The 13,760-nt window shown below is 36.3% G+C and overlaps 1 protein-coding gene across 4 annotated transcripts in view; it reads left to right on the top strand.

Annotated features, from left to right (window-relative positions):
* MYO9A (myosin IXA) overlaps positions 1 to 13,760 on the top strand; it is a 2,281,069-nt gene that overhangs the window by 865,868 nt on the left and 1,401,441 nt on the right. For all 4 annotated transcript variants that reach the window (XM_044077496.1, XM_044077494.1, XM_044077495.1 and 1 more), the window contains exon 8: positions 7,791 to 7,880. In XM_044077496.1, the coding sequence (XP_043933431.1) occupies positions 7,791 to 7,880 (90 nt within the window). The remainder of the gene's footprint in view (positions 1 to 7,790; positions 7,881 to 13,760) is intronic.

Here is a 13,760-nt window from a genome sequence, read left to right as displayed (position 1 = left end):
TAGCATACCGCCTGCTCAGAGGTGATCTCTGCCTGACGTACAAGGCCATGTCCAATCAGGATCTGATGGACATGCTCCACCTCAAAAAATCCGAGTCCATCAGGACCACGAGAGCTAAAGACTTAAACCTCGGCACAAGTATGAATAGGACATGCTGGAGGGATAGATTCATAACCCAGAGGCTTCCCATGCTTTGGAACAAGATCCCAGTTTGTATTAGGCAGAGCCCCTCACTGACTCTCTTCAAGAGAAATCTTGATGAGTGGATGGGAGATCAGAAATTTACCCCAGGGGTCACATCTGTGTCACTGCTAGACAGGGGCACAGTAAACTAATTCTATTATATAAGGGGACCTTCATTGTGTCACTACTAGACAGAGGCACAGTATTCTAAATTTATTCTGTACATTTTTTGTACCATTTCATGGGGTGGCATAAGCCACATCACTATGACTAGGCTTACAAATGCCCCAGGGCAGATAGCCTAGTACTATACTATGAAACTATGAAACTATGAAACTCTCCAGCAAAGGGATCAATAGATGGAGAGTAGGTAGTTCTAGGCAAAGTGGTCTTATCAGGTGAAGCAGTAGTCAATTGTTTTGTCGAGGCCTTCGATGTTGATTGACTCAAAATTGCAATCAATGCCGGAATACACTTCAGCACCAGAGTGTCAACAGGAGAGGCCTTTGGTTCCATGGGAAATTTAGGAGCTGAGGTCTTCAGTTTTTCTGCTTTCAGAACCAATGGGGAGTTTGGAACCGAGAGACTTCTTTTCTTTGATTTTTCTGTACAGGAAGAGGAAGAAAGAGATGAAATATCTGTTGTAGCTTTATGTCCAGCAGATAAGGCTTCCCCAAAAGCTGACGGGAGAAGTCCTTTTAAAATAAACTTATTATGCCTTTCTACTAGAACCAGGTGGCTAAAGGTGTGACAAATACTGCAAACTTCCTGTAAATGATGAGGACCAAGACAATACACACATAATAAGTGAAAGTCTGACAAGGGAATTTTATGGCCACAATTCTGGCATTTTTTGAAGCCAGAGGGGCCCTTACCCTTCTCAGCCATGTCAAGTAGGGAAAACAGCTAAATAAAATTTGTCAAGGAAGTCTCACCACAAACAAGGGGAAAGCGAGATCAGAAGAGACAATGTTTTTACTTATAGTTTTATATTTTAAGATAAAAGGGGAAAGGGGACTATCAACGATGATAGTTGTAGAAATTCACAAGCGTGTGCAGGGACGACAGAAAAAGAACACGAGTGAGAGGGGGGGAAGCTATCAACAGTGATAGTGGGGAATACACAAAAGTGTAAAGGGGAAAAGTATCAATGATGATACTTGGAGAATTACACCAAGTGTAACAAGAAAAATGAAAATGGAAACGAGACAGAAACTGTACGAAAAAGGACAAAAAGTTTACCTAAACCCACTAGCACTCGAGAGTATTAGCTGCCATTTCAAAAAAGTGGCAAAACGAGATCTGAGGTAATTGAGAGCAAAGGATTCTGGGTAGGGGTGAAGCTTGAGAGTTTTTGGCTGGCGTGAGCTGTAGTAACAGTTGAGTCGGTTCCGGAATCAGAACCAAATCCATCTGTCAAGGATAAAATGAAGATTGACAACATCAGATCATTTTTATGTTGTATTTTAAAATAAACATATGATAGGTTGCTTATTTAAACTAACCTGAATTTTGTATGTTTATATTTAGTATCATTGATTTTTAATAAATATATATATACATATATATATATATATATATATATATATATATATATACATATAAAATACCTTTGGAAAGTTTTATTTGAGTGTTATACCTTTAAGACATGATTACAGGTATTTTGTGTTGTGAATCATTTAAAAGCAGCATTTGATGTGTTTATTCTAGATTCTGATGAAGTCTGTTGCACAAAGACAAAACGCTATATTGTGCATTAAACAAGCTTAAATAAATTTGTGGTAAGTACCTTCACCAGCCTATTTTTGGATCCATTTTGCACATAGTAATTTTGCACAAATGCTTACTGGTTTTCGTAGGTGATCATTCTCCATGGTGACCACAACTGGGACAAAATTAATTTCTTGTGCAAGAAAGTAGCAAAGTGGACTATCACAGGTCAACTTCTAGCAGCTCTCAGCATAGGTAGGAGGAAGACACGATGGGTCTTCAGGTGTATAACTGCAGTGCTGGTATCCCAGTATATTCAGAAAGGCAAAGCTGCATAAAATCCTTGCAGTTGGTTGACTCCACTGACTTTAATACCTGAGAAATGCAGGTTTTTCTTCTTGCTGCAGTCTTCCAAGTCAGGATTCCTTAAGCTCCATCTTTTGCCTAATGGTGGATCTTAGATATATTTGCAAATTGATCAGAACGTTCTCAGAATTTCTTCCAAATCCTTCACTTTAGAGTCAGTTCTGGAAATATCTTCCATCATAAACTGGCTCATTATTTGAATCTCCAACACTGAGATATTTTTTATCTAAGGTCTCATCAATAGAAGAAAGAGTATAGATGTCAATGCTCAGTTTGTGGGGGCAGCAGAGGTGGAATAGATATAATGTTAACTTTTTTATGGTGCTTGCGAGTCATTCAATGCAGACAATTAGATAAAACTTTGTGTAGTAATAGTCTTACTTAAAAAAAAAAAAAAAAAAAAAAAAAAAAAAGCTATTGCAATATTTTAAATGCAATACTAAGAAAAGTAATGAATGAGTAAGTAGACAATGTATAAAGCAGTCTACAGCATTGCTGCCTGAACCAAAAGTCTTTGTATGGTTTATTTCTTCACAATTATTATTATTACATTTAATATTACTTAGGTCAAGTCTTCCTTGAAGTTTTTTAACTCCCTCTTGAACATTTTTCTTCATTTATTGTGCTCACAGATTCCATTTATTTGTATATTGTTTACTCCTTCCTTTTTCCAAAGATACCAGTCCCAATTCTTTTATCTCCTTTACAGCATTCAGTACTTCTGTTATGGTTGGCTTAGTTTCAGATTTCTATTTTGTAGTAATTGTATTGGCAGCCAACAGCATTAAAATGTGTATGGCCTTACTATGTCTAGGCAATTCAGTTGTATATCTCTGCTCAAATGAATAATATCCTTAGTTACAATAATTTGCTCCCCCAACATTCCAGACAAAGTTCCCTGTAGGAAATGTAAAAGCTTTACCAACTAATTATATTCCCAAAAAACATGTTCCCGCGTACCCCTCTCTTTCCCATCAGGAGGGCTATGGCTAACCAAGTTCGCCGATGACTGGGAGCCATAATTGACTCTCCAGCTGACACAGACATCCTCCAAAAGGGCCTTACTGAGTCAGACACCTGGTGTCAAAGTCATGGCCTCAAGCTAAATGCCAAAAAATGCATAGTCATCCTGAATTACCACATAGGTGGCAGCCCCCTTAGTACAGAAGAGGTAATAAGAGATCTGGGCACCCAGGTAGATAGTAATCTCTCCTTTGGCAATTATATTGCCAAAGTAGTTAGGAAATCCTTCTATGTGGCCCATCTAATTACTAAAGGGTTCGCATCTAGAAATAGAGGTTATAGTGCCCCTCTACTCGTCACTCATTAGACCCATCATACAGTACAATGCCCCATTTGGGATGTACCTCACAAGACACTTCCAACAGCTGGAAAGACCACAAAAGTACCTCACAAAGAGGATTACTGGCCTCAAACATATGTCCTATGCAGCCCGTCTGAAAAAAAACTCCGGCTATACTCAGTGGCATATCGCTTATCCAGAGTTGATCTCTGCCTGACTTACAAAGAGCCATGTCCAACTCAGAATTGATGGACATGCTCCACCTAAAGAAATCCAAGTCACTGCGAGCCACGCGCTCTAGTGAGCTAAACATCGCCACAACAATAAATAGACCATGCTGGAGGGATAGATTCCTGTCACAGTGACTCCCCATACTTTGGAACAAAATTCCAATCAGGCAGGGCCCCTCACTAACACTCTTCAAGAGAACCCTTGACGAGTGGATGGGTAACAGAAAATACACCCCTGGGATCACTTCATTGGCTCTGCTTGACAGAGGCTCAGTTAATTAATCAATGGGGCTGCGAAAGCCGACACACTCTGGCTAGGCTTATAAATGCCCTCGGGCAGATAGCCTAGTACCTACCTATGAACCTATACCTTCAACAGTTACTGCCTACCTGTGGAGAAATTCTCTGACATCTGCTTGGGGTATAAAAAGGCATATGCAAACACTTCCATGCAAAAATCCTTAAGTTTTAGATTTTGTTGCATATAGTAGAGAGTCGATTATCAGAACTAATCGGGACCTAGGGTAGTTCAGATAATCAAACTGTTCGGATAATCAAACATATAATTGAACTGGATAAAAAAACTTCTAAAATTGTTTTTTTTTGCAGACAGGGAATACACTTTCCAACCATTCAGTAATTCCAGTGGACAGTAAAGAAAATTTTCACACACAAGTGAGCTACAGGCTCAGAAAACCCACACACGTGAATATGTATAACGTTTACATATTCATACTTTGATTTTTCCTACCCAAAATTTTTGGAAGGCTGTGTTCAGTTAATCGACTCTCTTCTGTTCTTGGGAATCATACAAATGTCCTCCCTTTGTATATTGATTTTACATTCACATTCCCTAGTCTTTCCTGACCTTCTCTTATTCTTTATTTTATATGCCTACTAAATATTCCTTTTTAACTGCAGCCTCTACAACTAAAAAGTCAACTCTTATTACCCTATTACCATCAAATATTCACATTCCTTTTGAATATAAAGTTCTCTGCTCTTGTGATGATCTGCAGTATAACACTTTTGTTTACTTATTTCCATTTTGATAAGAGGTGCTTTTTCTGGGACACATCCCTTTCAGAGGACAGATACAGAAACATTTAGTGATTGTAATTATGCAACACAGTTTTGCTTATGCAGGTGCCAGGATTGTGACACAATGGGATAAACCTGTGTGTGTGACCAAGATGAGCCAGGTTTGGTTGACAGCCTGGGTGCTGAATGATCTAGGGAGATGGGAATGAGTGACTGAAGTTGGCTTGACCTTCAGGTGGAGGTGGGGGAAGAGCAGATAGTATCTCATCCTTTTGCAAGACAGACATCTAGGAGGGATATGCGTGACTGGGCGTACTTTCGTTGAAGGCTATGCGTCAGGGCTGGCAACTCTGTATGTAAAAATCTACTGCCAATCATTAGCGGACCGTAGTTCCGCTGTGGTGACCCCTAACTGGGAAAAGCCGAAAGACACAAACAAACATCTAGGAGGGATAGGTCTGACTACAGGTGGTTAGAGGACTGGAGGTAGCATGCAGCAGATATGTTCATGCACTAAAGCAAACATAGCATTCATTCTAGCCTTGTAGGAATGCCTGTGTGTCCAAAGTTAGGCTGTTTAAAGAATTGTTGTCCTCCCTACAAATGATTCTTACTTAGCTATGAGTTGGTCCCATAAACGTGTCTGTTCTATAAAAAGGAGCATGTAATCTTAAAAGGGCCACATACAGGACAGTTAAGGTTGGAGAGTACTTTGTAGGTGGTTGGTGTATTGGGTTTAGTTGGGCTACAGAAAAGTGAGTTAGTTTAATGTTTAAAAAAAAAATCATGTCCCACAGTGATGCTGACAGTGGCCAGAATACACTTACAATATCTTTCTACAGTTGGCTTGTATTTTTCTTTTATATGCTTTACAGAATGAGAAAAGTGAAAACATTTGATTGTAACTTTTGCATGTTGTGTGGTATTAATGATCTTTTTTCTGTCTCAGATGATATGTAGTAACAAGAACTTTGTGCTCACACCTGAAGACAAATGGTCCAAGAACAAATGCATGAGAAACACTGGCTCCTAAAGCGCATGATTCAAATATGCAAAACATTTAAGGATCGTGTAGTGTTATGCCCTAACTGTGTGCTTGAAATATGTCTAAAGAAAAAGTAAACGAGTCTTGTAAGTTAAAATGTGGTGGCCATTTATATCATTAATAAGGATTCTAGTATGGCTGTTTGACACCTGAATCAAAGATGGCCGAATGCCTGAGCTCAGCATACTCTATCCTTAAATGGTGAAAAGGTAGTCATGATTAGAACATTTTTTTTTAAATGAGAAAATTTGCCCTTACAATCCCATCTTACAGGTGGATATTCCCCTGCACCCTCAAACTAAAATAGTAATTCCCTGGGCCACTTGGAGAGAATTACAATCTCTATTGTGCAATATTTTTTGGTAAAAGTATCCCATGTTACAAAAAAAGTTCTGTCTTTTATGGACTTGATGTTTTGGTCTTCACTGAGTTGGACATCAGTTAACCATATCATTTTATAATTCCCATTTACAAGAATAAAATCATTTGACTTTTATGCTGAGTTATGCTATTGCTTTGAACACTTTAAGCTTTTTTAACAGTAACATTGCAAACACGTTAGTATTTTCTAAATAAAAGTAAGAAAAAGGTACTCATGTCAGTATTTTCTGAAAGAAACAGAAAAAAGTTAAGACGGTGTAAAATTTATAAAGATTCCACCTTAGATTATTATAAGGGTTTACATTGTTGAAGTACTCACAAAATGATGGACTTACATTTTTTATAAGCCCTTTTCTGTCCAGGTATCACTTGTCACTTAGACATATCATTAAAGGATCCAAGGGAACAAGTACTATATAAAACGTACAACTCTCAGTAAATGTTGTATTGTAATTGCTACTACTCCTCTAGAAAACTATAACCTAACACTTGAGTACCTTCCTCAGCTGGATCCAGGTCCATATTTTTGTTTACAGAATGTTGTGACCCATTTTGGTAATCCATGTATCTACTTTATGTGGCTCTGCAAAAGATCCATGGTTTATTTACATGTGCAACTTATGGGGTAGTATCAAAGGTGAATGTGAATTTGAGGTTGATGGGAATAAATTTGGTAAAGGTGAAATGATTGCAATAATGGGTTCATGTTTTTGAAAGGTTTAATAAAATGATAGATTTTTGGGGGGACACTTTGTAAAACAGTATTTCTGGAATTTTCTAGTCAGAGGAGGTGTAAGGGAAATATGAAGTTTGGGCTTAGTGTGTTTTTTTACAATGCATTTTCTCATTTCATATGTGAACTAGATTGGGGGAGGTCAAAAAATATCAAGGTACTAAGAACTTAACTGTTGATGGGAGTACAGAGAGAATCAGCCATAAAATATTGCTTTTGTTTTACAGACATGGACCTCACTCTGTCATATTTTCATGCTCCGTTCCTCCGATTCTGTGACAGATTTAGTTTCAGTTGGTACTGTAACTGTCAATTCCCCAATGGTGAATTTAGGAGATCTGTAAAAGCTGCATAGGCTAAAACACCCAAAGTGTATATATACATATATATATATATATATATATATATACACATACACACACACACATGTGCGTGTGTATCAGAGCTTCAATCCACAATCTGATTTCTTCCACTGGAAATTGCTGTTGGTGAGTTCTGCTGGCAATGATACCCTTTTCAGGGGAGTTTCCACTTCAAGTTGGTATACATAACTTCAAGGGGTGGGGGGGTGGGGGGGGGGGGCTTGCCCCAGTGCAGAATTACTTTATTAAAGTGGGGTTTTTTTTAGCCTTTTTTTTGCAGTGAGTGCAGTTTGGGAACTCCATTCTTCAGTGCAGTCAGTTTTGTCCACTCATATTGGAAATGTGTGAATGTATGAGAGGAGTTCAGATAAAATTGAAGATTTTTTATTATGTTATCTTTATGGGTTAACTAATCAGATTTTCCTCTTTGCACTAGGTGAAACAGGAAATGCTGTTTGAAGCACTGACCACTAGAAAAACTGTGACTGTGGGTGAACGACTCATTGTACCATACAAAAAGGAGGAGGTAAGAATTAAAATTAAGTGATACAGCTAGATATGCATTCACAGCATGGTTTAGATTTAACATGGAGTTTATTTAGATTTGGTTCTGTTTTATGCAGCTGCTGCTGTGTCTAATTTTGCCTTTAACTTTGTGTGAACCATAATTTATTACTTTTAGGAATATATTTGTCAGTAGAAAATCTGTGGTATACGAGTTCTTCTGAACATTATAATGATGCAAAGAGCTATACCACAGTTTTATACCAAAACACTTAGGAATTGTATAAAGGAACTTTTATTCTAGAATATTGTACCCATTTTGGTTCAGAGACAAAAAATTCAGGTAGCTTACAGGCTTTTTTTTTTCATTTTCTTTTTATAGCCCTGTAGAAAATATATAATGTTATGTAGTTGCAATATGCACTAACAGTTAAATGTTATATGCATTAATGTTTTCTAATCTTGTTTGCTTCTGAAAGGTGGCCTTCCAGAACTTGTTTCTGAGCTCATGTATCTTGTGGAAAAGCATTTTCTATTCAGTTTAATAATATGTACAGCTTCTATAAATTAATTCAACAGGCAAATTCTTTGCTTTATTATAATCAAGAATAAAAGTCATTCCAGGAGTCTTTGCTCACATGAAATACAGCTGAATAAAGGGTTAATTTCCATTTCACAACAAGACAGCTTCCAACCATGAGAAAAATTCCCATAAGGAACTTTTAAGTAAAAAAAAATGCCTCATATATATTCCCTGTAGTGAAGGGAGGTTTTAGTTAAACATATACAAAGAATTTTATTAAGAGAAGCCCCTAGGATGTTACTGTGTAATTCAAACAGCCTTTGAGCAAGATTTCAATATGAGATGTTATGAATGTATATTTGTCTATATGATTTCCAGTCAGGTACTGGGCTTTCCTAAAATGATTCTAGATTGTTTGCAAGAAATTTGCTGCAAAGAGGAATAAACCATCTGATGTTATTGAAATTGGATGTTTTAGCTACTGTTTAAGGATTATTATTATTGTAGGGCAGTATGAATTTCAGTCTGTAATTACTTAAGTGTTTATCTTGTTCTCAGAATGCTTATTTTGTATCCTTATCGGATACATAAACATGTTAGACTTGGATGATTGGATAGGAGATATGTAGGGATTTACTCCATCATGGACTGAATATTTGATCTGTCAGATCAAATCTGGCAGTTTAAGAGAAAAAACTACATAACTCTTTGCCCAACCAAGATGTTGTAGCTAATGTGCCATGTTTAGAAATTGCCAATGTTTGATTTTCTTATTTACACAAGTACTTAGTGTGTAAATTAGCATACATTTCCTTACTCAAATGACACAGAAGCAGTGTACAGGTTTGATGGTGAGGTTTTTTTATGTAAAGGGAGTATACATTGCATTGCTAAGAGATGTGAGACCAAAATAATTGTTTGCTTAAAAAAAATCAAATAGCACAAAATTAGCCATTTAGCTTGTTTGTATTCTGTTCACATTTATTGTGTTGTGTATTTTCATTCTGTATTGGTCTGTGTTTTCATTTTTATTTTTCCTGCCTCCATTTTGGAAAAGAAATGTAGTGTTATTTGTATGAGGACCTGTGAGATGGTGAACACTGAAAGAGGTCGCTGTATGATCTAAGTGAATGTCTGACCCAGTATTAACCTCCCAGGTCATTAAATCCTTATGAGTGATGTTAGATTGTGTAACGCCTGGCATAATGTATTTGCACATCTTCACATGGATTAGTCTAAGCATGTCCATTTTTGACATAACTTCCCAGAATACTTATTTTTTATGGTCAGTATATGCATAATATTTTCTTAACTCATTTTAACTCTGTACCCATTTTAAGAATTAATTGAGTTGTGAGCCTTTTATAATTTTGACTTCTGTTTTTTTTTCCCTTGCTTCTTGTGTACCAGAACACAAAGTGTATTTTTTTATTCGTTTTTTTTTTTTAAGTTCAAATACTGGTTACTCTCTGCAGAGTTACTTTTTGGAAATCTCTTCAGTATTTCTTAGTGGTTTTCAGTTTAGTGTGTGCTTGTTAGTGTCCCATAACCTAATAGTGGCATTCCTTCTAAATGGCTAACCTTAGATTTTAGTTGTTTCTTAGTGAAACAGAATTTAAGAGAGACTCAAGAAAATATATAATATACAGGCCGTTACCATTGCATTAAGTAATTCAAGCTATATATGTGCTTTGAGTCTTAGTTATTGTTTAATATGCAGAGGGAAGGCAGACATTTAGTTTGTTCATGAGTTAGTATTTGCTAGCAGTAGTAAGCCATACACGTTTACATGAAAATATTAACCATTGCATAAATGGAAGAATAATTTTATTTTAATTTACTAGCTTCCATTGAGTGTGTTAGTAAAGTACATGCTTTAAGTTTTTATGCCTGCATTTTGATATTCCAAGCATTCTTGGGATCAGTTCTTGTTTAGTAACAAAGGGCATCTGCTGTCTAAATGTAATCCATGAAAGGTTGCATTTGTTGGAGCAAGTTTCCAAACCTGCTCAGCTAATTAACGGAAAGATAATCTTGCCATTGCATTTCTTAGCTAAAGAAGCAAAACGGTTGTTCATAGAATAGCTCTTTTGACATTATTGCTAGGTCTCCCGTATTTTTCAGGGTTCAGAAGCTTCACTTTGAAAAAGATGAAAAGGGTAACAACACTGAAGGAACACAAGAGTACAGAAAGTTTATCCCAAAGTAGAGATTTCCTTCACCTTATAGAGGCCCAGAAAACTTGGTGTTAGAAAGTATGACTTTGGAAGGAGGATACACTATAAACTTATTAGAAAAACTGGCAGCTTTACAAAGGTTGACCACTCTTTTTATATACAATCCTCCCTAGACAGGAAATCAAGATTCTTTAAACTCTCTCATATCTCAACAATTGATTGAAGTCACTTCTTTTATAACAAAAGTGGTCAACTGTACATGATTAAAACAGTGTCTATGTCCCATCCACCCATACTCTCACAGTTAAGAAAAGATCCTGCTCAAAATATTTAGAGTTATGCTGAAACAGCATTTGTTTGAATGTGACCTTAATTTAGGAGTTGCCACAACAGGGAAGAATCTTTTTTCCACTTAAGTATGGTGGCCTCGTTGTTTATCTTAATGTGATGATATCTTACTCTCCATATTGTTTGGTGCTCTTTTCTGGTTTCCATTTGAGGAAAGTTGTTTTTGGAAACTGTTTTGGGGAAAAAGGTAAGAAGTTGCAATTCTTCCAGTCTCATTTGTAACCTAAACATCTATTTGGCATGGGGCAGGCAGTATTGGTTTGTTAAGGACTCACCTTTGAATGTTTTGGGTGTCTTTGAAGAAGTAACAGCTGCATTTAATGGAGAATAGACTGTGCATATAGCTTCTCTTGACCTAATTAAGGCATTTAACACTACTCAAAGTAAGGGAATTGTTGACAAACTAAAAGTATCCATGCATAATTCAATGGATATAGCATTGTTTCAGTAATGGGATGCGGTTTTTTAAGGTTGGGTTTCTGTCCTGATTAGGGTTATCAGTGGTGTCCCACAGGTCTGTCTACTAGGACACTTCATTTTTGTTTATTCTCAGACATAAAAGCGGGAAATGGGCTGTGAATAACCAGATATGAATTATCACAAGCTGGATAGAGTATTTAAGTGAATTAAAGATGCAGACACTCTTTATGATGGACTACAAAAAATACCTAGTGCAGGATTAATCTTTCTTTCAGTGCCAGAAAATATGACATGATGTTACCTAGTAAATTATGATTGAAAGCTAAGCTATCAGATAGTAAACAAACAAGACTGGCATTAGAGATTGTCTAGTAAGCTATGGACGGCATGCCATACTGTCCAAAATTAAAACATAATTTTTGATAACTTATTTAAATCAACTAAAGCAGTAAGCACCTCCAACACAGACTTCTTGGTTAAATGATTATTAGTAGTACAAATTTAAATAGGAAACAACAGTTACTATATATAGTTAGTCTGAGATCATATACCTCTAAACTATTACCATTGAATTCTAGAAAACGGCTAACATTTAGAATACATCTAAAAATATTGTTAGAACATTCCATAAAACTCCAGAAATTTAGAATGCATTGCAAAAACTTTATAAATTAAGGTAATGAATACCCTGTTCATTAAGCTGTTACATTCTGAATTTTACCCTGTAAGCTTTGTACAGACCTGAAGAGAAAGGAATACAAGATATTTAATCTGTTCCATGTACAGACCTGAAGAGAAAGGAATACAAGATATTTAATCTGTTCCACCTGTTCTTTTTTTTGGATACCCCTCTAATACATGTCAGTGATTTAAGCTTTCATACCCCTAAGGGTGGATTTAACATAGTGGTAAGTTGTTTTTCTACCTCTGCCACATATGTTTTCCTGGCCAGTCAGGAACACTTGGAGTCCTGGCACATCTTAAGGTATAACTATGCAACTAGTCATGTAGCAGAACTTTTTTTCTGCTACTCACAGTGGCCTGTGGTACTGATTTATGGTTTATAAAAAATGAAATTTCATTTTCATGAGATGCAGTCTGTGTATTATACGTATGATTTTTTTTATTTTGCCTTCTGATCACTGCCAAGATTCCATTGTAATTTTTATAGCATATATGTGTTGCTAAATATAAGAAAAAGTACAAATTATGGTGAATGAATGATATGGTCTAAATGTCAAATTCCATGAAAACATGTCCGTCTCTGCTTGGACAGCCCAGATTCAGGTTTACTAGTATTTTTCTTAAAAAAAAAAAAATGAAAAAAATCAGTGCCCTTGTCAATGGTGACAAGATAGGGTGTGACATTATTTTATCATGTATCATGAAATAAGAGCAAAACTGATCAGTAGTTGGTGGGCAGATCTGTAGGCATGAGTGTGTGTGTGTGTATACATGTATGTAGAAGGAGTTGAAATAAATTAATGTGGCTATTATTTTTATTCTGTTTATACATCTAAGGTGTACACAGTCAATACAGTGGCTGTAATTGCTAGGTGCTGAGTCTGTCTTGGGATGAGGCTGACTAACACTGTTGTTTGGTTAAGTTAAATAGTCTTTATTTGACTTTGCAGAACACACACGTGTGTGTGTAGCAGGGTGGAATACATCAGTGAGGATACTGTTTGTGGGAAATAAAATTAAAATGCATTACCATAGTGATATGTATCATAGCCATGCATCTTAAGTTGTACACAATCAGCAAAATGGCTGTAACAGCTGGGTATGACCACTGTGTGTGAAAATGAGTGACACTGCTTTTTGCTCAAGTTTGAAGTAGTCATTCTTTGTTTGTAGAAGTAATATGTACTTGTGTGAAGCAGTTTAGAATAACTTTGCTATGGCTACTGTTTGTGTGAAGTAAACATGAAACACATTACTGTGACCATTATTTCTGTCAAAACCGGGCATCTGATGTATAGTGAGTCAACAGATTCGCTAACATTGCTGGGAGTGAGGGCTCTCTGTGAAAGAAAATGGCTGAACTTTGTTTCATTTGTTCAAGTTAGTCATTAGTCTGACTTTGCAGAGCTAGATTAATTGTGTGATGCAAGAAACAACTGCCAGGAACAGTCAAAAACAGATTTAATGACTCTCCAGTGGTTTGACAAAGCCTTCAAGGAGTACAAAAGACAGTATATCCATTTAAATATACTCAATTATCCAATCAACATAAAAAACAACCCAATTAAATCAGCAGCTTCCAATTACACTCTAAATTAAGTCCCGAGGGAGATAGTGTCAAATGTTAAAATAAAAATGCTTTCTTTGTATAATAATCCTTTTTGTATACATTTCAGAATAAAAAAAGTTCCCTGTGGCCATTGTAATATATGCACTTATGTGATTAAAATATATGTACTTATGTGATTAG

This window comes from Protopterus annectens, chromosome 7.part0, assembly GCF_019279795.1.
Source record: "Protopterus annectens isolate FY-2018-M chromosome 7.part0, PAN1.0, whole genome shotgun sequence".
In the NCBI taxonomy this organism is placed as follows: Eukaryota; Metazoa; Chordata; order Ceratodontiformes; family Protopteridae; genus Protopterus; species Protopterus annectens.
The sequence above is the reverse complement of the archived record's forward strand: the minus strand, read 5'-3'. Positions and strand labels throughout refer to the sequence as shown.